General features: G+C 40.1%; 1 protein-coding gene across 12 annotated transcripts in view; it reads left to right on the top strand.

The window, feature by feature from the left end:
- The window catches only part of Gpatch2l (G-patch domain containing 2 like), a 53309-nt gene extending 31822 nt beyond the window's left edge, over window positions 1-21487 (top strand). For 3 of the 12 annotated variants that reach the window (XR_011373477.1, XR_011373480.1, XR_011373478.1), the window contains exons 9-11: window positions 6640-6734; window positions 14036-19069; window positions 21272-21487. Coding sequence is in view for 4 of the 12 variants with exons in the window: in XM_070029277.1 (XP_069885378.1) it covers window positions 6640-6734; window positions 14036-14205 (265 nt within the window). In the remaining 8 variants the exon portion in view is untranslated. Of the gene's footprint in view, window positions 1-6639; window positions 6735-14035 lie in introns of all 12 variants that reach the window. The other 9 variants (XM_070029316.1, XM_070029305.1, XM_070029325.1 and 6 more) reach the window with 5 other exon arrangements.
- The last annotated feature ends 3906 nt before the right edge of the window (window positions 21488-25393 follow it).

Raw genomic sequence — 25393 nt, 5'->3', positions numbered from 1 at the left:
GAGTTCCTCAGGGAGTGCTTTCCTTTTTTCACATGCCTATAATTACTCTCCTTTAAGAGCACAAAGAGTCTGATAATCATGCCTGAACTATGAAGGTTCCCTCCTGCCAGGGTACTGAACTGAGACTGCTTCTTGCCTGAACACTGCCAGTTGCACTCTATTCAGTGCCTGGCATCTGCATGCCAGCAAGGCCACCACAAGACTCACATACAGCTCCTGGGCCAGGGGCCACAGAACATGTACGAGTGACCTCAAGGTACTCTTACACTGCTATAAACAAATAATAGGGTCATAGTTTTAAAGTGACACAGTTTGGTGTATCATACAGCTAAGATGGCAGAAGGGGAGTTTTGTGATTGTTGTTCCATTCTAAAGATTTGTAGATTTACAAGTATTTTAGAAACACCACTCTAGAAATAAGTTAAATTTGATGGATTTCAACCCTGTCTGCACTTCTGGGGAAGCTTTAAAAAGCATCTATGCTGGACCCCACCTCCAGATACTCTGATTTAGTTGGTTTGGGATGAGGTCCAGCATTGGTATTATTTTAATTCTCCTCAAGTGACTAATATGAAGTCAGGGTTTAGTACTGCCTCCATAAGAGCATGTGATTTTATAACTGGTACTTGGTGATTGGCTTAACAGGGACTTGGTTTCATAATTAGCACAAGTTCTTTGCTTTTGTATTTTGAGCACAATTCCTTAATTCCTCATTGGGAGGCGGGGGTGGGGGGGTGGGGAGGGGAGGATGATGTGGGGGGGTAGAGTTTGCCGGAGAAGCTGCTGCAGGTGAAGTTGAGTGTTGGTGTTTGGCACAGTGTCAAGTGTGTACTTACTGATAAATAGGAGAGTGAAGGTCAGTGGGGGGATGTGGACAGTTGTAGAATTGGCTGCATATGTGGATAAAATTGGTAAACCAACTATTTTTATTTTATTATTTTGGTTGCTGGTTTGTAATTTGCTATTATAATACTCAGTGTTAAGAATTGCTGCCACTCTAACAGCAGATGGTGTGATTGGTGTTCTGATAGACACAGTGGTATTGTTGTCAAGGGCACTAATTTGTGATAAGACTAGACCCATAGGCAGCTTTCCCAAAATGAGAGATTGACTGTGAAGAATAGCTTTTCTTACCCTTATTGCCTATGGTAAACCATAGTTAGAACTTATTATTTGCTACACTGCTCTGTATGTTGCACAAGTCACTGTTGTTTTGAGTGTTTCTTGGTAGTTCTGAGTTTTTCAAAATTTTTTGTGATATTTTCTGTGGTAATTTGGTAAGGCCCCACCGTTTTCTACTTGTACTTTCTTTAAGTCTGAAATAGCAATGCACTTGATTGTAGCTTATTTTCATACAGATCTTTTCTTTTATAAATAACCTTTTCACTTAAGAAATATTATTTTCAATTCCAATAAGGATGGCAGGTACAACCTGATAAGCAAATGTTATATATTTTCTTTACTGAATAAACACAAATTTCATGGTTTCCTCCTATTTTTTTCATTATCCATGAGATGTTGGCAGATACATTATGAAAGTAAGAGCATGGATACTAATATGAGATAGACCCACAGAAGAATCTTGATTTCCCTGGGCAAATACTCGACCTCTCCATTCCTCAGTTTCTTCATGTTTAAAGTAGAAACTTCTTACTGGACTAGTGAGTATGAAAATGCACTAATGTATATAAATATTTCAGCAAGGGGCTGGGAAGGTGGCTCAGTGGTAGAACACTTGCCTTGCATGCATGAGGGCCTGGGTTTGATTCCTCAGCACCACATAAGCAAAAAGAAAAAAGCCGGAAGTGGCGCTGTGGCTCACGTGGTAGAGCACTAGCCTTGAGCTGAAGAGCTGAGGGACAGTGTCCAGACCCAGAGTTGAGGCCCCATGACCGGACCCCCCCCAAAAAAATATTTCAGCAAGCCTGGTAACTAGTAGTATTTTTGTCATATAGTTAATTTCCCTCTTCTGTCCTTATGATGATGACAGTGTTAAGACTGAGTTGGCTTCTGTAGTCATTTGCTAGTAAGGTGTCATACAGATACTTGAGGACCTGACATGGCCTCAGATGGACTGTAAGAGGAGTTATTTGGACAGTGTTTGAGTGAAAAAGTGAGACCTTCCTGTCCATTGGAGAGCTGATAAATGATAGACCTAGCTCATTGTAATTCATTTTATCTGTTCATAAACATTATGATCTGCATATCAGAGTTGTGTGCCCAGCTGGCTGTGCCACTTGACAAGGAGTTTCAAAGAGCAAGAAGAAGACTCAATTCATGCTATTAATTTTGACCTTTGGAGCTATAATAAACAGCCTCAGGTTTTACCCCCAGGGCTTGGGGGAAGGGACCTTTTATTAGTCTTCTCTCTGGTGGGGATGCTGTGATGCATAGCAGCTCTTGCTAACCTCTTTGGTGCCTTAGTTCCAGCTATGTCTGAGGAAATGCTTTTGCTGTGATGTTGTCTATAGGCCCTCTGAGCCTATTGGAATCTCCCTCATTATGGTCTTTTGTCCTCTGTTGGAGGGTCTTACATATAGCAGCTCTCAACTGACCACATCGCTCATGTGAAGGGATGGAAACATTTTCTTCCTCTTTTTTTCTTTTCTGTTTTTTGGGGGGGTCCGGTCGTGGGGCCTGAACTCTGGGCCTGGCGCTGTCCCTCAGCTCTTCAGCTCAAGGCTAGCGCTCTACCACTTGAGCCACAGCGCCACTTCCGGCTTTTTTCTTTTTGCTTATGTGGTGCTGAGGAATCGAACCCAGGGCCTCAGGCATGCAAGGCAAGCTCTCTACCACTGAGCCATCTTCCCAGCCCCTTCATATATTTTTTATACTCACCTTTCCAACTGATTTGAAATGATTCTGCTTCTGTGGGTTGCATGACACAGCTTCATTATATCCTTTCTACCTTGGCTTAACTAAGGAAAGTAGATTAGGGTTAGCTTTGAGTTAGAGCCATTAGAATTGCCAGGGTCTCTTCCTGCTAGATAAGCCACCTCTGTTCCTTATGGTAATTGTGATATTCAGGTTTTCTGTCCCTCACTGCTCATGGTTCATAAGGCCTAGATCTTTCCCCTTGTGCAAGTCTGTAAAAATCTTTCCCCAATTGGGTGTTTAATAAATGTCAGTCAACCTTGAAGATAAATCACAAGTGAGTGTGGGGTCTCTTACTTCCGTAGGTTTAATTCCCTCCTTTTACCCTTGCACTTGACTTCATCTTGATTACAGCTCACTGTCTCAGATTATTAGGTCTCCATTTGTAAATCAGACTTCCTGCCATGCAATGAACCCCTTAGGGCAGGGTAAGTCTTGGCTTGGTTGTCATGTATTTATCCTATCATCATCCAGTGCAGTGTTTTACATGGGACGGGCCCCCATTAATTTTTCTTAAAAGTAATTGAGGTAAATAAATTAGTTATTAAAGAAAATAATTGGAATATATGACATGTAAGACCTTTGGTCCTTAGAAACATCTGTTTTCCCTTGTTACTTAAAAAAAGTACAGCAAATAAATACCTCTTCCTACATTGTCTGATTTTTATTTTATACCCCCCCAAAAATGAATCTTTTCCATAGCTGTAAAAAAGGAGTGATTTTGAAGGTGAACTGTTCCTTAAATTGCTTGCCATTGGCTTATAAAGCTTTTTACTCCTTAGGAATAACTCTCAACATCTTTGTTGTAGACCCAAAGCAGTCACTTCAGTTATTTTCTGCCAACATTGGTTCTATTAAACATGCATGTATTACTCAAGTAACTTTTCCCCTAAAAGTACATTCCTGCCCCAGGGACATAGTGATCTGCCGGGTTTCCTAAGTAACACTGCAGTTTGAGCAGCTCACCTGATCTTTTCCTTCGTTGCAGTGAAAGCAAAGTAGAAATGTTATGCATAGATTTAAAGAATACACTTTGAATTAATAGTTAATCTTCAGCATTCACCTTCACACAATAAAAATTTCGTGACTTTCTAAAGGAACAATTTTTTAGAGTGTTTGTTGTTTTTAATGCTACCTCCCCTTCCCCCACCTCCATCCTTTCCTTCAAGTGCCCCCATGGTCTACAGTGGGAGGGTTTAATGCTCTTAGGGAAAGTACTGGTCCAGACAAGACTGTGAAATAGCTTGGGTGGAAAGTATTCTGGCCTGAGGGAAGATTGTCCCTGAGGCCCAACTCAGAGGAAGCAGATGAGTAGAGCTTGTCTTCTCTTTAAGTTACTTGCTCAAATACTGGAGAACAATATTTGTATCTAAATGTATCTTCATTTAGTCATTCTGTTATTCTTTTTTTTCCACTGGCATATATTGTAAACAGATTTCATCCCAACATTGCCATACATATGTAGAATGTGCTTTGATCATTTAATAATTCCTCCTCTCCCAGTTACTATCTCCTGTTATTTTTTAGACTAAATTTGTTTTTTTGTTTTTTTGTTTTTTCCTTGAGACAGTTTTTTGTTTTTTTTTTTTAAACATATACCCAGGCTGACCTCAAACTGGAAAGATCTCCTACTTTTGCCTCCCAGGTGACGAGAATTGTGGATATGCACCACCCTGCCTGGTTTGATTGTTTGTTTTTTAACTAAGTAATTTCCTTAGTAACTAGGTGCCATTAGAATTATCTGGGGACGAGTTTTAAAATAAGCATCTTATTGATTGTGCTCCCACTTTTGCCCAACCTATTAAATAAGGATCTTGGTGGGGCGGGCATGTATATTTTGTAAAAGCTCCTTAAGCTAGCAACCATTTGCTACTCCAAATGAGTGTGATATTTTAGACATTAGCTTAACTTGAACAATAGATTTTTTTAACCCTAAATAGCTAAAAAGCTCTTCTGAAGCTCTTCCCAGTAATGCATCTCAGTGGAAAACATCTTCTTAGGTTGTAAACTCTGAAACCAAAAAGAAAGAAAAAAGTCCTAATGACAGTCATGATGCATGCTTATAATCCTAGCACATGAGAGGCCAAGACAAAAGAATGCAGAGTTCAAGGCCAGGCTGGGCTGTAGTGAGTCCACACTATAATAACAGAAACAAAAACAAAACAACCAAAAATAAGAACTTTATCTGTCTTCTTTGAGTAGTTTGAGTGTTTCTTTTCTTCTCTCTCCCAATCTTGATGAGGTAGGGGCATAGAAAAATAACGCTTTTCATGTACTCAATCTAAAACATGTTATTCTACCCACGATGAAATAGCTTCCAACATGGAGATAGTCTTAAGAGATACTTGAAGAGGAAAGCATTTTTACAGAGTTTAAGGAATGTACACAAGTTTTCCTTATTGCTTGACTTAGTTTGCCAGCAGCGACTACCAATTAGGAGTTCATCTCATATAATCTTATTAATAAAGACTCCTTTTATGATCTGTATGTGTACATATGTGTGAGAATCTTAACTGGAAAATGAGGGGCAGCACAGGAGGTGGAAGGTTAATGAAGAGGATGAATGGAATAATATGGTCTACGTAGTTTGTTTGCTTGTTTGAATACAATGAAACGAAGTTGTTTTGCAAAGGGAAAGGAATGAGGGAGAGTGATAGAAGAAGGTTGGTTGAGAAAAATTGTTTATATGTGTTTAAGTGCCACAGTGAAACTCCCTTTTTACATCTAATGTATGCTAATAACAATTGTAAAGTATACATAATATTAAATTTAGCATTTTAACTACTTTTAAGTGTTTATCCAGTTGACCATTTGATTTTTAGAATTTTTATTTTTACCAATTTCTGGTCAGCATGTACCTAATGAAGATCAGAAATGTGCCTTGTATGAGGTTGGTAGATAAGAAAATTATGAAAGAAGTGTAAATATGGTTCCTGTTCTCAAGATCCCTGTTCTTAATCTCAAGGAGATTAAGCCTCATTAAGGAAGGATGATGGATGTACACCAGTCAAATAATGATTCATGGTAGGTGAGGCTTCAGATGTTCAAAGCTTTGTGTAAAGGTGAGACTCAAGTTTGTACTTAATCAGGAGCCAGATCTGTCTAGTTTGTGAGAAAAGAGTAAGTGGGGAGCTAAAATAGTGAGCCAGTTATTCCATTCATTATCTTTCAGAGAATCTTTGGCTTTTCTAGCATTGAAGAGCCCAGTGTATTGCATATAGCTGAAAAAACATAAGCTGTATAATGTTCAAATGATGGAATATATTATTAGCATGTAATTATTATTTTTAAAAGCCACAGTTACTTGTGATGTACACAGTATTAAAAATCTAGATATCTAGTGGAAGAAGGGTTAAATTTCTTATTAAAGTTCTATGCAAATATCTCTCTTCATGGAGCATTAAACTTTTTAGTATGGCATCACTTGGGAGTAGGTATTTCATTAGTGAGTTTAGAACAATTATGGTTATAGTTTTCATGAAAAATAATTGTGCAAAAATCAGCATGTGATGAAACACAATTTTATTGAAATTAGTTTTGAATGTTTGCTCCTCTGAAGTCAGGTAAAAAGTTTAGAGTGGTATGTTTTATAGGTTATGATCAATTCTGAATTCTGAATAACCAGGTGTCAATACTGTGGCTGACAGTGGTTCCCCTTTTGTTAGTATATGTCTGTTGGGCTAAGGATTTAATCTGGGCTGAGTTTAATGCCTTACAATAAGAATCACAAAGTTAAAACCATTTTTTTTCTTCTCATTTTTGTAGACAGGGAAACATACACTGGGGATCACCTTGTACACGTGACATCAAGAGGAAACGGAAGCCTGTGGCCACAGCATCTCTGTCTAGCCCTAGTGCAGGTGATTTTTTGCAGCTTGAGCACCTACTGTGTGCTAGGAACTAAATTATGTCATATTTAGGAGCATAATTATATCTACTTATATCTTTTTGTTTATTAGATTGTTCTGGACTAGGCTTTTTCACTCACTGCCAGCACTACCAATCTATCACTTCCATTACTCTACCACTCTACCCCACCTCCAATTCTGGTCTTTTGCTGGCTAATTAGACATTTGTCTGCCTCTGATCCTTAGATCTCAGCCTTCCAAGTAGCTAGGAATATAGGCCTGGGTCATTGGCATCTGCCTTGTTTTATGTAATTAATTGAAAACTGAGGCTGTTAGAATTTCCCCAGTGCTCTCTGATCCTAAAATCTCTGCGTTTTTCACCTTGTCATATGATTTTCTAGAATTTGAAATCCAGTATTCTACTATTAGCCATAGCTGATAGTAGCACTGCCAGGAAGATGGTCTGTGTTAATGAAAATCTAGTTGAGAGGCAGTTTGGTCAGTAGTAAGGAATCATGTGGGTACCCTTCCTTCCTTCCTTCCTTCCTTCCTTCCTTCCTTCCTTCCTTCCTTCTTTCCTTCCTTCTTTTCTTTTTTTCTTTCTCTCTCTCTCTCTTTCTCTCTTTCTCTCTTTCTTTCTTTCTTTTTTCCTTTTTTTCTTTCTTTTTTAACTTGGGGAAGGAGGTTTAATTGGCATCTAGTTAGTAGCTGACATGATATTGCTAAACAGCTAAACATTTTATTTTCTTTACTAAACAGTGTAGCATTTCACTAGGTATGATGTTGTGAATTTAAAATGGTTTATCAGGCTTAATTCTTTTAGTTTTCCATATAAAACTAATGTTTTACTTGGTAGAAACTAAAAGAGTGGTGACCTTTGGTGGGAAGTAGTGACCAAGAGGGGAATCCTACATGTCATGTATCAGATGGGGCTTCCATGGCTGTTTACATAGGTAGATTCTTGAGTTATACACTGAAGGTTTATGTACTTTACTGTATGTGTGTGTATCATCAAGGACATGGGTATAGAATATCATAGATTATTTTATTTTCCTTAGAAATACAGGATGAACTTTCCTTATCAAAATATTCAAAATGCTTCAGAACCTGAAACTTGGTTTTATTACCTTTTAAGTAGTTGTACAAAAGAATTACCATTCAGCCCAGTGTGGGTGGCTCATGCCTATAATCTTAGGAGGCTGAGATCTAAGGATCTCGGTTCAAAGCAGGCCCAGGCAGGAAAGTCCGTGAGACTCTTATCTCCAGTTAACCACCAGAAAACCGGAAGTGGCCCTGTGGCTTAAGTGGTAGAGCACTAGCCTTGAGCTGAAGAGCCGAAGGACAGTGTCCAGGCCCAGAGTTCAAGCCCTATGACCAACAGGGAAAAAAGAAAAATTAGCATTCAACAAATCCATCTCTGAGTATAATGCATTTTGATCGATGTTACTACTCTCATCATTCTTCTTTATCCCTGAAACTTTGTACAGGATGTGAAATTGTAGGTGTAAAACACAATTCCTGGGGGCTGGGAAGGTGGCTCAGTGGTAGAGTGCTTGCCTTGCATGCCTGAGACCCTGGGTTCGATTCCTCAGCACCACATAAGCAAAAAGAAAAAAGCCAGAAGTGGCGCTGTGGCTCAAGTGGTAGAGTGCTAGCCTTGAGCTGAAGAGCTGAGGGACAGCGCCCAGGCCCAGAGTTCAGGCCCCATGACCGGACAAAACAAAACAAAACAACTCCCCCCCCCCCCCCACACACACACAATTCCTGGATTGCATATGACAACTTGCAGTCTGAGAACAGGAACAGTAAAAATATTGTATAAAATTATCTGCAAGGTTGGTGGCTCACGCCTGTAATCCTAGCTACTCAGGAGGCTGAGATCTGAGGATCGCGGTTCAAAACCAGCCCGGGCAGGAGAGACCGTGAGACTCCTATCTCCAATAAACCACCAGAAAACCGGAAGTGGCGCTGTAGCTCAAGTGGTAGAGCGCTCGCCTTGAGCTGAAGAGCTGAGGGACAGCGCCCAGGCCCAGAGTTCAAGCCCCATGACCGACCAAAAAAAAAAAAAAAAAAAAATTATCTGCAAGGCTATGTGTGTAAGATGTTTATGAAACAAAAATGAACTTTGTATTTGAACTTGTGTCCCATATCAGAGTAACTCATTTATCCAAGTATTCAAAAGTTCAAAAAATTAGCTGGGCTCCTGTAATCCTAGCTACTCAGGAGGCTGAGATCTGAGGATCACAGTTCAAAGCCAGCCCTGGCAGGAAAGGCTGTAAAACTCCAATAAACCACCAGAAAACCAGAAGTGGTACTGTGGTTCACTAGCCTTCAGCTGAAGAGTTGAGGGACAGCACTCAGGCCCAGAATTCAAGCCCCATGACTAACAACAACAAAAAAAAGTACAAAAATTCCCAAATATGAAACACGTCTGGTCCCAAGCATTTTGAATGAGGCATATTTAACTTATACTAAGTATTAGATATTTCTGATCAGTTGATAACTAAGTGAAAAATAAGCCTCAAGCAGATATGAAACCCATCTACCTTCTTTTGTTTAGTCAGTTATAGCACACTCTGAAATTGGCTTCTTTGATGTGTTTGGGATGACTGCTTGATGGGGTATGATCATACTAAACAATCTTGATCATAAACCTAGTAATTATTATATATATTTGAAGTGCTGTGTGGCGAGTACTGTATTATTCTACTTCATTATTTTTCATGTAAAGCAACAGCTTTATTAGATTAATGCTGTTTTTGTTCCCATTTACAGTTAAGAAAAAAATGAGGCTTAAATTATTTCCTGAATGAGACTTGTTGATAAATCCTAAGTCAAGATCAGATCCAATCCCCCATTATTCTAGAATTGTCCTTTTTATACTAAAGGTGTTCTGTGGTTTTTCATACAGTAGAATTGATCAAACTGATCCTCTCTCCAGTCTCAGGATCTCATCCAGTTGATAGTGTTAAAGCATTCTTACCTTTGTGTTTTTTTCTTCCTTAATATCTAGCTTCTACTTCTAGCTGTTAACTTTTTTTTTTTTAATATTCCAGTAATAGAGGGCCTCACAACATGCTAGGCAAATACTCTGTCCCTGAGCACACCAGCCCAGCTTTTCATTCTTTATAAGAAAAGAACCATTGGGAAGAGTTTAAAATGCTTATTTGATATTAAAAAATTTTAAATGTACCAGGGAAGCGCATTAAAGAAACATTAGCTTTAAATATTTTCCCTGTGATGCCAACTCCTCTTCTCTCACTTGTTGACTAGGCCCTGCTACACTGAGCATTTTCTTTCTTTTTTTCCCTCCCCACAACCTGAGTGCCCCATGGAGGTGAAGGACATAGCCTGAGCCCATGCCATCAGTCAGTAGAACAAATGGGCTTGCTCTGCCTAACATCGGGCCATCTCGGATTCCACCTCTTTTATAGAAATGAGTGATGAAGAGAGGTGCGTCCTGCTTTGCCGCTGTATTAATACACATCAGGGGCCAGCTCCTGGCAGTAAATCACGCTACTGCATACATCTGTTATCGGCTCTTCACCAGTGTGATGAACAAGACTGCAGATAGAGGCTTCCTTGTGTCATTCTTTATAGGATTTTCCTAAAAGAATAAATAGCTCAGATCTCTGCCAACATTCTCCCCTGTCATTGTGATGAATTCAGCTTCTTTCTTAAACATGCAGCCACAAATCTTTTCTCTTTCCCCTTCCCCCATTGGTAGAAACTTTTGAGTTGAAATTGAACTGAATTTAAAGATATTAATAAGGTTAGAGAGGTAGAATGTGAAGGAATGGTGATACTATATTTATCTTTTTGTTCTAGTGGTAGCAAAAGGCTAGGGAAAAGAACCCCTTCATTGAGTCACTAAGTAGACCCTTCTTGGAAGTGTAGCACCTTATTTCTTCTTCTAATCTTCTCTTCCCTCCCCTTTATGGCTTAATAGTATGCAGATGTTTAGTGCATAGAGCTGTGCCCTGGACCTTAGGGAGTAAGTGTGCAAACCTGCTTCTGAGACTGGTGCCCCAATCTTTACCTCGGGATGAAGTAAACATGCTGTTTGATCTTTTAGAATGTACTTGGGAGAGGTTGGCAGCATGGGTCAGTTGATAGAGTGTCCAGCCAATGACTGAAAGGGTCAGGTACCAAGTTCAAATACTAGTTTCATACCTAAAAACAGAAAAAGGAAAAAAGATGCATTTGGCAAAGAATAAAAAAAAAAAGACTTTCTCTAAATATTGAGACTAAGCAGCTATAAGAAACACAAGGATGAAAACAAGGATGAAAACTAGAGTTCTTGAGATGATTTTCTTCATGAGATGATAGATTTGAGCCAGTTCTTCATAGACTATAAACACATAGCTATCAGTATATGGGAACTGGGACGATCGGAGATTCTATTAAGAGGCTAGATTATTTTGGTTATTCCATAAGCCTTTCTTGACCTTCCTTTCCCTGTAATAGGATTTGTGGCCTTAGAGCATCATTCAGAAGGATCCTTAACAGTTAATCCGTTAGTCACACGAGACTCTGAACATCAGGCCAATGGTCTTAGTTAGGGGTGCATTCAGAACAGCAAGGTTTTGCTCACTGATAAGCCCCCAATATGTTGTCAAATACCTAGCACATAGAATAGGTTCCCTAGATACTTGCTTTTTGGATAAACTAATAGTATCTTAAAATTGAAATAGTATTTTTAGGTATTATTCTATTATTTACATGGGAAATACTGAGTGACCATAAAAGAACATTTAATAGATATATGAAGTGTAAAGACAAATACTGCAGGTAATATCCATGAACCCATTATCTGCTTTAAGAAAAAGAATATTATTTTTGTTGTTTTTATGCTGGTCCTGGGCTTTGAACAGCACCTGGGCACTGTCCCCTGAACCTTTACATTCAAAGCTGGAGCTCTACCATTTGAGCCACGGCTCCACCTCCAGTTTTGTTTTTTTTTAATTGGAGATAAAGAGTTCTGGGAACATTACTGCTCGGGTTGTCTTTGAACCTCAATTCTCAGATCTCAATCTCTGAGTAGCTAGGATTGCAGATGAGAGCCACTGGTGCCATCAGCACCCAGTTAATAATATTACTTTAAAAAAAATCATTGTTATAAAGGTGATGTACAAAGGGGCACCCCTTCCCTCCTCTCTCCCAGTTTTTCTCTCCCATTCCCATCCACAAGTAAGAATATTACTTTTAAATGCTTCTTCCCACTTTGCTCAGAGGTAACAGTTATTTCGTTGTTTTTTTTTTTTTTCTTTTCAGTTATTTATCATTCTTTTGGCCTTTTTTTCTCAAATAGTTGTTTGTCCCTGAGCTTTTTTTTTGCTGAAGGCTAATGCTCTACCACAGCTCCACTTCGCATTTTCTAGTGGTTGGAGTCTCGTGGGCTTTCTTGCCTGGGCTTGCTTTGGACTGTGATCCTTAGATCTCAGCCTCCTGAGTAGGTAGGATTATAGGCATCAGCCACCAGCGCCCAGCTTTCTCAAGTAGTTTTAATACACATATGTATCTTCAATATATTGTCTGTTTTGGCATGTTTCTGAACCTTCTGTAAAAGAATTCAAACTATGTCTATTTGATGTTGCAAGTTTCTCCCAGTCCTGTTCTTCCATTTGGATTTTGCTTTGCCACAGTTACTCAGTTCTCACTGCCATATGTCTAGTATTACATGTATAAGGGTAATAAATCCACTACAATTAAATATTCTTTATAGACACTTAGATTGTATACTGTTTTATGATCTCATGCAAAGTGTCACATTAGTCTCTGAGAGAATAAGTGCAAATGTTCTAAACCACTTCACACTCATTAGTATAGCTACACCAAAACCTAGAGAGCACAGGAGTTGGCAAAGATGTGATTGGATCTCTGTGTATTTCTGATGGGAATGAAAAATGGCACAACACTAGAAGAAACTGTGGCAGTTCCTTAGAAAAGTAAATATAAAATGGCATGTGATTTAGTAATTCTGTTTCTCCATAAAGAATGAAAAGCAGATCATATAGATACTAATATTCACAATAGTCAAAAAGTACAGACCACCTAGATGTCCATAGCCAGATAAATGGGTAAACAAAACGGGTAAAAACAAAATGGGTAAAAACACGATCAAATATGGTTCAGCCAGAAGACCTATATTATGCAGAAATCTGCTAAATACAAAGAAACTCATGGTTTTTTTGTTTGTTTGTTTGTTTTTTGTTTTTTTTTGGTCGATCGTGGGGCTTGAACTCTGGGCCTGGGCCCTGTCCCTCAGCTCTTCAGCTCAAGGCTAGCGCTCTACCACTTGAGCTACAGCGCCACTTCCGGTTTTCTGGTGGTTTATTGGAGATAAGAGTCTCACAGTCTTTCCTGCCTGGGCTAGCTTTGAACCGCGATCCTCAGATCTCAGCCTCCTTAGTAGCTAGGATTACAGGCGTGAGCCACCAGCGCCTGGCTAGAAACTCGTTTGTATATATTTGTGGATGTATGAACTCTGAAATCTGAAATGAATCTGAAATGAACTCTGGGTATGCTCTTGTATTTTCTGATTTTTTTTCCTTCTGTTAAAGAAAAAAATTAACATTCCGGTTACATTCTTGGGAGAATTATTGGACTGCAGGGTAAAATCTGAACTTTACTATGTGCCACTCTATTTTAATCCATATTTGTTCTCAGCAGTGAGAGCTAATGATGGTGGTTTGTACTACTGCACCAGGGTCATTTGGTTTTTTTGGGGTCCGGTCATGGGGCCTGAACTCTGGGCCTGGGCGCTATCCCTCAGCTCTTCAGCTCAAGGCTAGCTCTCTACCACTTGAGCCACAGCGCCACTTCCGGCTTTTTTCTTTTTGCTTATGTGGTGCTGAGGAATCGAACCCAGGGCATCATGCATGCAAGGCAAGCGCTCTACCACTGAGCCACCTTCCCAGCCCCCGACCAGGGTCATTTGGAAATGTGTGGTAATGTTTGGTAGTTTTAGCAAGCCATGAGGCCCTAGTTTAAACTCATCATTCTGCCAAAAGGGGAAGGAGAGGAGCAGGAAACAGAAAGGAAAAACAGAAACAGAAAGAGCCTGTCTGTAATATTGTTTAGTATAGCATGTGAATGTTCAATGGGTGACTTTTTACTACATTGTGAATTTGTGCTACTGAAGGCATTTGTTTTCTCAAATGGAGAAATGCTTAAAATTTTATGAAGAAAAAGGAAAAACCACTTGGGTTTAAAGTACATGAACTTTTAGGATTAAGGATATTTTAGTGTTACATGTCCTTCTAATTCTTCTCCCCTGACTGTTTTCCTCCTCCTTTTACTGCTACAACCAGTTCACATGGAAGCGATGGAGCCAGCTCCAGCAGCCCTACCGACAGTGCAAGTCCCACAGTCTCCAGACTCTGAGTGGTTGATCAGGACCTCTACCACAGACAAAGCCACTGACTCAACTGCAGCCACGTTTTTTAAGACACCCCAGGAAAAGGGCTCTGGATGCAGCTAGAGAGCACTGTCACCACAGGACCTGAAACTGTGTACAGTCTCTCCTAGCTCCGCTGTCCAGTTCTTTCACTTCACACCTGGCTGAGGACTTGTGCACTTAGAGAATCACATTGTGGGAATCTTAATACTTTCTTTCTTTTAATTAGTAAAGTATGGAAGCCACAATTCAAGAGAAGGATGCCTATGCTATGTCCTGTTTATTACGTTATTATCCTTTTATCTACAGCTTCCGTTAGAGAGCTGTTGCTTTTTTGCAGATGTTGTTCCTGAAATACTAGAAATGGCTTTTGCATATCTTTTGTATAAAGCTTTTAATATTTGAGGAAGTCCCAAATTTACATCCAGTTCCAAAACCAATTCCTGAATGGAGCTGTGCTTGCAGGAGATGAGGCTTGCTGTTGAACTAGGCCTTGGTTCATCTAGAGTGCCAATACCATATGTCAATCACGGTTTCAGTCTGTGGCCTCAAGAGACACCAGCAGCATGGGAACTTCATGCCTGCAGCTGGTGTAATAGGATCACCTGCAGCTGCATTGTCCTTTCCCTCATCTCCAAAGTTGTTCTGCTGAAAGAGGACATTGTCTATATATACACATTGCTGTAATGATATGGAGACATAGTTTAGGTGGGCAGCAAACTTGACATGGTCAGTGGATGATGTCATCCTTCAGGTCTCTGTGTAAGCCTTATGTCCTAAGTGGAGCTTCACTGTTACCGTTAGAAGTCAATGACCTACAGTAGAAACTGATACTTTTATTATAAAAATGGTTTCTTGGGGCCATGATTTGGAGAGGAAAAAATGTCTTTTGACATGCCTTTCTACTTGGTGTGTTCATGACTGCTCAGCTGCATGTAGAGTTATATATACAGTCGTGCCTGAAGTTGGATATTACTTTGTCAAATTGAGGAATAAGTGACTGCTGGGAGCTGCTGGAGAAAAGTGACAAGCTTTCTCAAAAGTATTATCAAGAATGTCTGTCATGCAGGGGTCTGGTTGACAGAGGGTTCTTTTTTTGTATGCTTTTACTCTGAAGTACATGAAAGCTGTTTGTTACATGCTCACTGTTCTGGTCACCTGGGAAAGGAGCATGTGCATACACACATGCCCCGGTGTTTTGTTTTAATGTAGGTGTGGGTGGTACTGTGCTTCCTTTCCCTAGAGTGAAATTGTCCCTCCCACACAGAATGTAATTATTGGTGTGTTGCTTTACTGTGTTCTCTTTAAAAATTACAGTTCCTATCGGTGGAAACTCCAGAATTTCGTTGTCAATGAGGTGGGCAGGTGGTTGGGTATGAATCTTGTCATTGTACTTTATGTTAAGTGTGAGATGATGTGTTGGCCCCCACAAGGAATATGGTGGAGGCTGGGACAAATGGAGGATATGGGATGGGAGAACAGTGTTAAAGCCAGGCATCTTCAGAATCACCCCTGAAGGAGTGAGAATACTGAAGGAGTGAGAGTTCTGTTGGAATGTTAAGACTGCACTTCTGTTCCCTGTGAGCTGTACTCACAGAGGTAGAGAGAATGTGGTGCCTGTTAGCTCTACTGGCTCTACTGAATTATCTCAGTGAAGATAGGTTTTGTTGTTAAATGAATTCTCACCTAATCCCATAGTGGACTGTTGGACACAATTTTAAAACGCGTGATTGGATTTAAGGGAGAAAACTATGAATGATCCTGTTTTTCTTTATGTTATCCTCAGTGGCTCTTGCAGAAATCGCTCCTGTGACCAAGGTGCAGAGGTGTGCATCTTCATACCATGTTACCTAGTCAGTCTACCCATGATATAAAACCTTAATTACATTTACACATCTCTATGGAGATATGCCATTTTACGAAAACAGGGTTGAGTGATTTGCTTTAAAATCACATGACAGCAAGAACTGAAAGCCTAAACTTCCAGATTTTTCTTCATTGGATTGTAATCTGTTGTTTTTGTTAATAGGTTTGAGTCAGTCTGAGAGCCACGTTTTTATGAGAGCTTTCCATGAATGCTTATCTTTCTTGGGCATGCTTTTTTCTATATATTTTTTAATACTTTTTAACAGGGATTACCACAGGAATGCAACATTACCTGTAATAAATGAGAATAAAATTAGTTACCTAAGACAATAGAATATTAAACACACAAATACTAACCAATGCAGAGTTATAAATTATGCTTATCATTTTAAGGTGCTGGATGCTAGATTAATCAACCTTGATTTTCTGTATTAACCATTTCCAGAGGCTAACATATCAAGTGTATTTAAAATTTTCAGTTTCCTTTTTATAATGGCATGGTGTTTAGAGTCATGAATTAAGAAGAGTCAGTTACCTTTCAAGAAAAAGTATAGCTTTACAATCAGGTTTTGTAATCATTGTTGAAGAAACTGCTGGTGTTGCACACTTTGAGGATGATGGTTGAGCTCAAGTGTTTGACCTGCTCAAAAGTAAAACTGAAACTGAGTTCTTCTGTATTCATAGGTTTTTGACTCATCCCATTTGACTATACAAAGCATCTGTCTGCATCCTGCTTTTTGTGTTTTTTTTTCCCCCACAATGGAATAAAGTCAAGACAATGTCTACTTGCATGAAAAACTTTGATAAGTTAGTTTTCCTTACCTAAGGTTATTTTCCAGATGCAGCATTCTAAAGGGATAACTTCATTTGTATTAACATTTCTGTATTGCTTTTTGGTAGTAATTGAAGAGTTTAGTGGCTATTTATGTTCTATCAAATTTAAATGGGGCAGAGTAACTTTGAGTAGAAGATTAGAAAATAGTTCATACTTTCAATTGAATTAGTTAAAAACCAATTGCAGTGGCTGGGGAGATGGCTCAGTGGTAGAGCGCTTGCCTTGCATGCATGAGGCCCTGGGTTCGATTCCTCAGCACCACATAAGCAAAAAGAAGCCGGAAGTGGCGCTGTGGCTCAAGTGGTAGAGCGCTAGCCTTGAGCTGAAGAGCTGAGAGCAGTGCCCAGGCCCAGAGTTCAGGTCCACGACTGGACCCAAAAAAAAGAAGAAGAAGAAAAAAAAAAAACAATTGCAGTGAAAGATTTCACATGTTTTACTGGATTATGAAATAGGATCTAGCCATTTGGTAGTGGTAACATGGAAATAAGTGGCATCCTTTGTTAAGTCACACTTAACATGTAAGACAAGTAATTAGGTGTGAATCCTAAAAAGATAAAGATTGAGCTTTGTATTTTGAGATTTGAGACACTGTAATAGCTGCATGTCTTCCACAGCCTACAAGTTGTCATTGAAGCCACTTTTAATTGAGAAGGTGACAGTTGTAGAGATGAAGGAGCTGGTATGATGAAGTTGTCACTCGGGCTCTAGGCAAAGGGTCCTGATTGTGCCTGGCTCATTTCAGGTCGTTGCTTTAACATCATGGCTGTGGTGTGAGCAACATGCAACCACCTTCACACTGGAGAGGAGGAAAAGACTGTTGAAAAAAACTCAACCTAGCTGGGCACTGTAATGCCTGTAATCCTAGCTACTCAGGAGGCTGAGATCTGAGGGTCATGGGTCAAAGCCACCCCAGGCAGGAAAGTCTGTGAGACTCTTACCTCCACTAAACCACTAGAAAACCAGAAATGGTGCTATGGCTCAAGTGGTAGAGTGCTTGCCTTGAGCTGAAGAGCACAGGGAAAGTGCCCAGGCCCAGAGTTCATGTGCCACGACTGACAAAAAAGCAAACAAAAAACCTCAACCTTGAAGCTGAATTCAGTTCCTGTGTGTTTTGTGACACTTGTTTGAGTTGAGTGTGTCCTGCTCTAGCAGCTGTCAATACAGATTTGGAGGTGTATCGTAGAGGGTGTTGAGGCTCTCAGGGTAGTATGAGGGATCCTATGAGAAGTTTGTTCTCGTCAACTGCTTCCTTTGCTAGTGCTGGATCTGCTCATTGTACTTGACTATTTTCTGATCTTCCCCTCCTGTTAAGACAGCAGAGTTTACTGCTGATAGCAACAAATAAGAAAAAAAAGTATTAAAAACAGAAATGAGAGAGGTGCTGTTGGCTTACACCTGCAATCCTAGCTGGTCATGAGGCTGAGATGAGGATTGTAGCTCAAAGCTAAACTGGGCAGGAATATCCATGAAGTAGAGCTGAGGCTCATAGTGGTAAAGCACTAGCCTTGAACAAAACAGCTCAGGACAGTGCCCAGATCCTGAGCTCAAGCCCCAGGACAGAAAGAAAGGAAAACAAACAAACACCTGAAACAGCAGAAGGTGACAATGGTAAATTCTACAATTGAGCACTGAGTGGCCAAGAGCAGCTTTTTTCCTGAGAAACATGAAGATCCTCAGCAATATGGACAAAAAGATGAGTGGCATAACTAAAGAGTGGACTGTAAGGTTGTAAGTCCAGTAAAACAATTATGGCTAAAAGAACCTATTTTCCTGAATGTAGACAAAACTGTCAAGACTTGGGACTAAAACATTTCAAGCACAATATTGAAGAGTGGACTGAAGATATACATGAAGGAAGCAACTTTGGTGAGGCTGGGAAGTGGGAAGGCAAAGAGAAAAGAAGAGAAGATGCACCAACCAGGGGCTCAAAGGGTGTTCCCTGGTCCCAGTGGTCCCCTAAGTTGGCAGCCTGCTGATCCAGAGATGGGGTGGGGGAGGCCCAGCAAGCTTCTAACAAGCCCTCCAGGGTATTGAATATAGGCACTGAACCACAGTTGAATAGAGATGTCTTAACATACCAGTATCATACTAAGGTCAGGTGGTATAGCTCCTCCAGAAGTAAAGTCTTTTGTATATGACTACTGTTAATGTCTATTTCCCAGATTTTCTCTTGGCAGGATCTTGAAAGATTGGAAATACTGAGAAAGAATGATATGTAAGATGGATGGGAAGAACCTTTTTAAATGGGTAAATATGTGCTAATGAATTTTTTAAAGCTACCTTGGGTACATAGCAGGTGTACAATAAATGCCATTTATATTCATGGTAAGAGAACTTCAGAGCATGCCGAATCAATTCCCACAGCCCTGCTTCCATGCCCTGGTTTGGTGAATCTCAGGGACTGGGGATCACCAACATCTGGCTGTTTCTGTTGTCTCTTTTTTAAAGCTACCTTGGTACATAGCAGGTGTACAATAAATGCCAGTTATATTCATGGTAATCTGCTAAGAGCAGTTCAGAGTATGCCAAATCAGTTCCCACAGCCCTGCTTCCATGCCCTGATTTGGTAAATCTCAGGGACTGGGGATCACCAACATCTGGCTATTTTTGTCTCAGCCATGAGTTCACTGTTTCAGAATATGCTGCCTTAATTTTAAGAGCTTTGAAAAGAAATCATGACATTTTATTTATTATTTGTATTATTTGTGGTAATGACTTGTTGCTAAAACTTGAGGAGCCAAGTGCCCAATTCCTACAGTACTGTGACTAAGGAGTTCGTGGTATCTGCCAAAATGTGCTACAAGTTGTCCCATGTTGCTTCTTCACTTTTTGGGGGCTTTTAATTCTTATTTTGGTGAGTAGTGCTGGTGGCTTATGCCTATAATCCTAGCTACACAAATGGCTGAGATCTAGAAAACCTCAGTTCTGAGCCAGCCTGTGCAGAAAAATTGGATAAACTTTAAAATAACCAGCAAAAGACTTAGCTGGAGGCATGATTCAAGTGGTAGCCAATTGAGCAAGCAAGGGTGAGGCCCTGATTCAAACCCCAGTATTGTCTCCCCCCCAAAAAAGAAGGCTTTTTAAAACACCAGTTAATAAACATTTTCTTTCTTTAAAAGTTCTGACCCTTGCAGATTTCTGATACTTTCAGTTGAAAAGTGAAAGACAAGTGTCAGAATATAAATTTGACCATTTCATCATTATATATCTATATATATGTTATTTTGTTTTTTCAATTGTCCTGTGAAAAATACCTTAAGACCAAGCAAACTGATGCCACCCCAAAATCACAGTGACAACTCAGATTGTTCAGTATTTATCTCAGGCAGCGCCTCTTTTGATTCCAGCAATTTTGTGAACTGGTCATTCTAAAACCCTTGCAACCACCTCTCAATCCCACCAACTACTGTCACTTCTCTGGGGCCCATAACAACCTTAGGTTGAACTTCCTACTCTCACAGATCCTCCAATGCACACTTCCTCACTTCTTCCTTCTTATAACTTCGAAAGAAGAATCCTGTGACCTAGGCCCTCCCCCTTAATCCATGCCATGTTCAGTCTAATACAGTCTCTCAATCCTGCCACATACAGTTTTGCACTTTAATATGTTCAAAGCCATCCTCTTCAAGCAAAAATACCCTTCTTCTACCCTTTGATCTCTTGCCTACCACTGAAGTATACTGCCCTCCCCTGCACTCTTGTCTATTAATTCTGCAACCCAGTAAAGCAGTGTTTTTTGTTTTTTTGTTGTTTTTTTTTAACCCTGGCTACACATTAGGATCACCTGGGGAGCTTTTGAAACAAATCTCCAGTCCCCAACTGGACCACAGACCAATTACATCAGCTGGGGGAGGAGGGGTTGGCTTGAGTCCTTTAAGAACTGCAACAGAGCAGAGAACAGCTATGCTCAAACCCACCCTCACCACCATTAAAGTTTTTGCTGAGTTCAACAGTGATTTCCAGCTGCCAAAATTTAGTCCTTGAGTTGATCTTTATAATATTGGGATTGTGAAACGACTTCCTTTTTAAAAAAATTTTTTTCCCCTTTTCTGCTCCTTCCTGATTTGTCTCTCTCCCTTTTTTTTTTTTTTGTTCTTTGTTTCCATAGGCAAGCAGATTGGTTTATAGGCCAGTCCCACACCACACAGACTAGATGTCTTTCTCTGTCTCTACTCCATTATTTCAATTAACATATGCTAATGAGTGCCTTTGACATACTATCTTAATACAGTAGCTTGAAGGACAGACTGAGTGAAGCACTCCATTAATAATTATTGTAAACACTAAGGACAGCCTACTCAAGGCCTCTGCTCATACATTCCTCCTACAAACCACCAAGGGAGAAGATACTGCTAATCAGAATCCAAGATGGATCAGCCTGTTTATTAATGGGTAGAACTGCCATTCAGTCGGGTTTGTGTCATGGTTCTTCCTCTTTCTCCTTCCTAGAATCTTGAACTGAGAAGAGGACGCCAAGCCCATTTCTACATAAAGATGCTTTCCATCAAATGTTTTTTTTAGTCTGGCTTTGTACAGCCAGTCAGTGTTTGGCTGTAGGTGATGAGACAGACATACTTTCTTGTACCATTTTGGTTTTGGACTCCCATTTTATTAAGGAAACTTTGTTTTAGGCACTGGCCTTGCTATTAATAAAGTGGAACTTGATTTCCCACCTCACTGTCAATCACTGCTACTGTGGCTCTGGGTCTACGGATGTCCCTCGCATAAGGAATACTGTGGTTCCTGACTGATAAATCACTAGTTTCTGATTTAAAATTTGGTGTAGTAATTACTGTTGTATGCTAGCTATAGGAAGCTATAAGGGCTTATCTGTAGTCTCCAACTTCAACTTGGGGTGTATAAATTCCTTCAACCCAGAAGTCATACTTGAGGTGCTGGACAGCCAATATAAATAGCAAAGGTCCTCTAGAGCCATAGCTCTGGTCACTGAACTAAGTGAACATTCACTGAACACTGACACTGAGCCTGGCTCCTTAGGAACCTTTAGGGGAAAAGCTAGTTGCACTAAAACAGGGTATTAAGGTCCCTTACATGTACTATTTGCAACCACTAAACCTTTTCACAGTCCCTAATGATGATGAGTGTTTGCAAAGTGATTATTCTGTACCATCTGTAATCTCTTCTTCCTTAACAACTCTAGGATAATTACTTTTAAAGTAATGGACTAGGCTTATAGTTAAGATTAACTTGTTCAAAGTTGCAGAGATAATCAGCATCTGACAGGATTCAAGTCTGACATCAAGATGTCTGATCTCAACTAATATCTCTGCATAATATAAGTGAATTGTTGGGGGCTATGCACATAAGAATGACCCCATGGGTCACTGCACAGGGTAGGCCAATTGGTGAAAGGTTTTACCTCCAACCTGTTGCTCCTAGTGGGCTGTTCTTCTGTCTAGCAACTAAAAGGGGTTCATCCCCTCTCTGGTCTACAACATCAAAATGAAATAGGAAATTTCTGCGATGTCTTCTTATAACAATATATATTGTATGTACAAGTGATGAGACCAAAGAAAAAGTCAAGAAAAGCTTCCAAACCTATGGCAGTAAAAATGCCTTGTCTCAACCTGTAATCACAGCCCTCAGCAGAGCTTGAGTTAGGGCCCAGCTTGGGCGACATAGTGAGGCCCACATCTCCAAGTAAAAGAAAATAAAAGGTTTACTATTTGTTTGCCAAGGTAGGAGGACTTGTTTTGAATTATTGAAGATAGGTGGCAGACTGCTTTGAACATCTTGCTAATCATCTCTGACTACTAAGCAAAGTAGCTGCCTTGATAGTCTTGGCTTTTAGAAATCCTGAAAAAGACATTTATTGCCCAGTTCTGCTGGGATCAGGGTAACAGGTAAAGCATTTCTGTTATCATGAAGTTCATAGTCTCTGATGAAGAGAAAAAAGCTTATGTGTGGGGTGCTAACTTTAGGGCAAAGATGTATTCCTGGAAAATGGGCAGGAGTTAAGTGAAGAAGAGAGGATGATGCTCTCCAAGAGTAAAGAGCAAAGCTGGGCACCAGTGGCTCACGCCTGTAACCCTAGCTACTCAGGAGGTTGAGATCTGAGGATCACGGTTCAAAGCCAGCCCGGGCAGAAAAGTCCGTGAGACTCATATCTCTAATAAACCACTAGAAAACCAGAAGTGGCACTGTGGCTCAAGTGGTAGAGTGCTCACCTTGAGCTGAAGAGCACAGGTACAGTGCCCAGGCCCAGAGTTCAAGCTCCATGACAGACAAAAAAAAAAAAAAAGTAAAGAGCATGGTTGGTTTAGACCACTGTAAAGTAAGCATACAGATGATCAAGGAGGGGTAAATACAAGACAATGTGAAGGTGCTGATGTACACTGGCTTGTTTGATTTAGGGAGCTATTGTCCTCCACTGAGCTCAGGTACAGTCATGAAAACCCTATGTATGGGTCCATGGTGCAAATATCAGAACTGAGATGCAAACAGGTTTGCGTTCCTTTGGTCACATTCCTCAGGAAACTTAACCAAGCCTACCTATTTGTAGGAGCTACTGACTGCTTAAGAGTAGATTGAACTGGAAATCTGCCCAAGGCTAATGCATTTCCTGATGCATAAGTCTGATTGTTTCCTTCATGCTTTCGTCTTGGGAGAAGCTGTACAGCAAATGTGTGGGCTCAAAATGTACAGTATGATGGGCCCCAGTTCCCAGTACTGTTCTTTAGTAACCTGGCTGTCACTACCCGCAATTGGATGAACATTTTGTTTCTCAATAGTGACAGTCTGTTGATCCCATCATACCTTTTAGACTTAGCAGCTTGGTCATTTGACAATCCCACTGGCTCACACTAAACTGGTCTCATGGTTTGAGTCTCATTAATACCATGTTATACTTGAAGTTTGCTGAAGTGAAACGTGTGTGAGTTTGACCATTTTTCCTAAACAGCTTCTAACTGATCAGCATGTTAAACCAGTAGCTTTTATAAGAAATAGGTAAGTGACTTTTCATGTTCTATTATTAGAATGTTTTTGTAGAGAGCAGAAGTATATAAATTTCATCATTGTTTAGCTTAGAGAATTAAAATATATTGACTGCCTAGCTGCCAGTGGCTCATGTCTATATTCTAAGTACTAGGAGGCTGAGAGCTAAGAATTGAGGTTTTGAAGTCAGCTTGGGCATACAAATCCAAGAGACTTATCTCCAACTAACCAGCAAAAAGCCAGAAGAGGATATATCGCTCAAGAGGTACAGCATTAACCATGAGCAATTTAAAAAAAAACACGCAAAGCTGGGCACCAATGGCTCACACCTATAATCCTAGCTACTCAGGAGGCTGAGAAATGAGGATTGTGGATTAAAGCCAGCCCAGGCAGGAAAGTCTATGAGATTATCACCTCTAATAAACTACTCAGAAAAAAGCTTGTGGCTCAAATGGTAGAATGCTAGCCTTGAGCAGAAGCACTCAGGCCCTGTGTTCAAGCCTCAGGACCAGCAAAAACAAAAACAAGCAAGAATGTGATTTCTGAGTACTGGCACAAACATATATATAATATAAACATAGATACTGCTTAAAGACCTAGAAAATTTATGGGAAGCATAAAGAGACTGTCATTAGGAGAAAAATTAAGACTGCTGATTAATTATTTAAAAATACACATGTATATACAACTAAACTACAAAGGTGAAGAAAATTAAAATTATACAAGGGGATCAGAGATATTTGTTACCCAGTGGACCTGGGTCTGTTATAATCTTAGATGACTAGCAGAAGCAACCACAAGTTTCTGCAAGAATGGAACTTCAGTCCAGTGATTGAAAACTTCCACAGATGAAGTTATGTAAAATATAAGTAGCTTTCTATTAAAAACCATAGACCAGGGGCTGGGAAGATGGCTCAGTGGTAGAGTGCTTGCCTGCCATGCATCAGGCCCTGGGCTTGATTCCTCAGCACCACATAAGCAGAAAAAGCTGGAAGTGGCTCTGTGGCTCAAGTGGTAGAGTGCTATCCTTGAGCTGAAGAGCTAAGGGACAGTGTCCAGGCCCAGAGTTCAGGCCCCATGACCAGCACAAAAAAATAAATAAATTTTAAACTGTAGACCTAAAAGGGAATAGATACAGCAGAGATAAAAAGTTAAGCTAATACTATGAATAACTTTAACCAATAAATCTACAGCTTAGACCAAAGAGATAAATAGACTTCTACCAAAATTCAATCAGGAGAAATTACCTTAGTCCTGTAATGTTAAACAAATACAATCAGGGGGTTCAAATCTGGAAGTCTACTGTTTACAGAAGACATGTGACACCTCCCAACCCCAGTGCTATCAGCTCTTTTTCTGGAGCTAAACACATCAACAGTAAGGTCCATTGAGAACAAATGCTCAAGATTAGCCCAAGGAGACCCTGGAAAACCACTTGGAAGGGAGGAATTGTCTTGCTGTATAATAAAACAGGAAGCTGAGGTCTGAAAATGTGATCTCAGCATGCGAAGAGATGGACCAGTGAAACACAAGAGATGATTCAGAAATAGGCTGAATTTCACTTGCTTATGAAAACTCAAGAACAATAAAGGTGGTATGTTGAACTACTGGAGG

Source organism: Dipodomys merriami, unplaced genomic scaffold (genome assembly GCF_024711535.1).
Source record: "Dipodomys merriami isolate MVZ:Mamm:240054 unplaced genomic scaffold, mDipMer1.0.p SCAF_1, whole genome shotgun sequence".
Lineage (NCBI taxonomy): Eukaryota > Metazoa > Chordata > Mammalia > Rodentia > Heteromyidae > Dipodomys > Dipodomys merriami.
The sequence above is the reverse complement of the archived record's forward strand: the minus strand, read 5'-3'. Positions and strand labels throughout refer to the sequence as shown.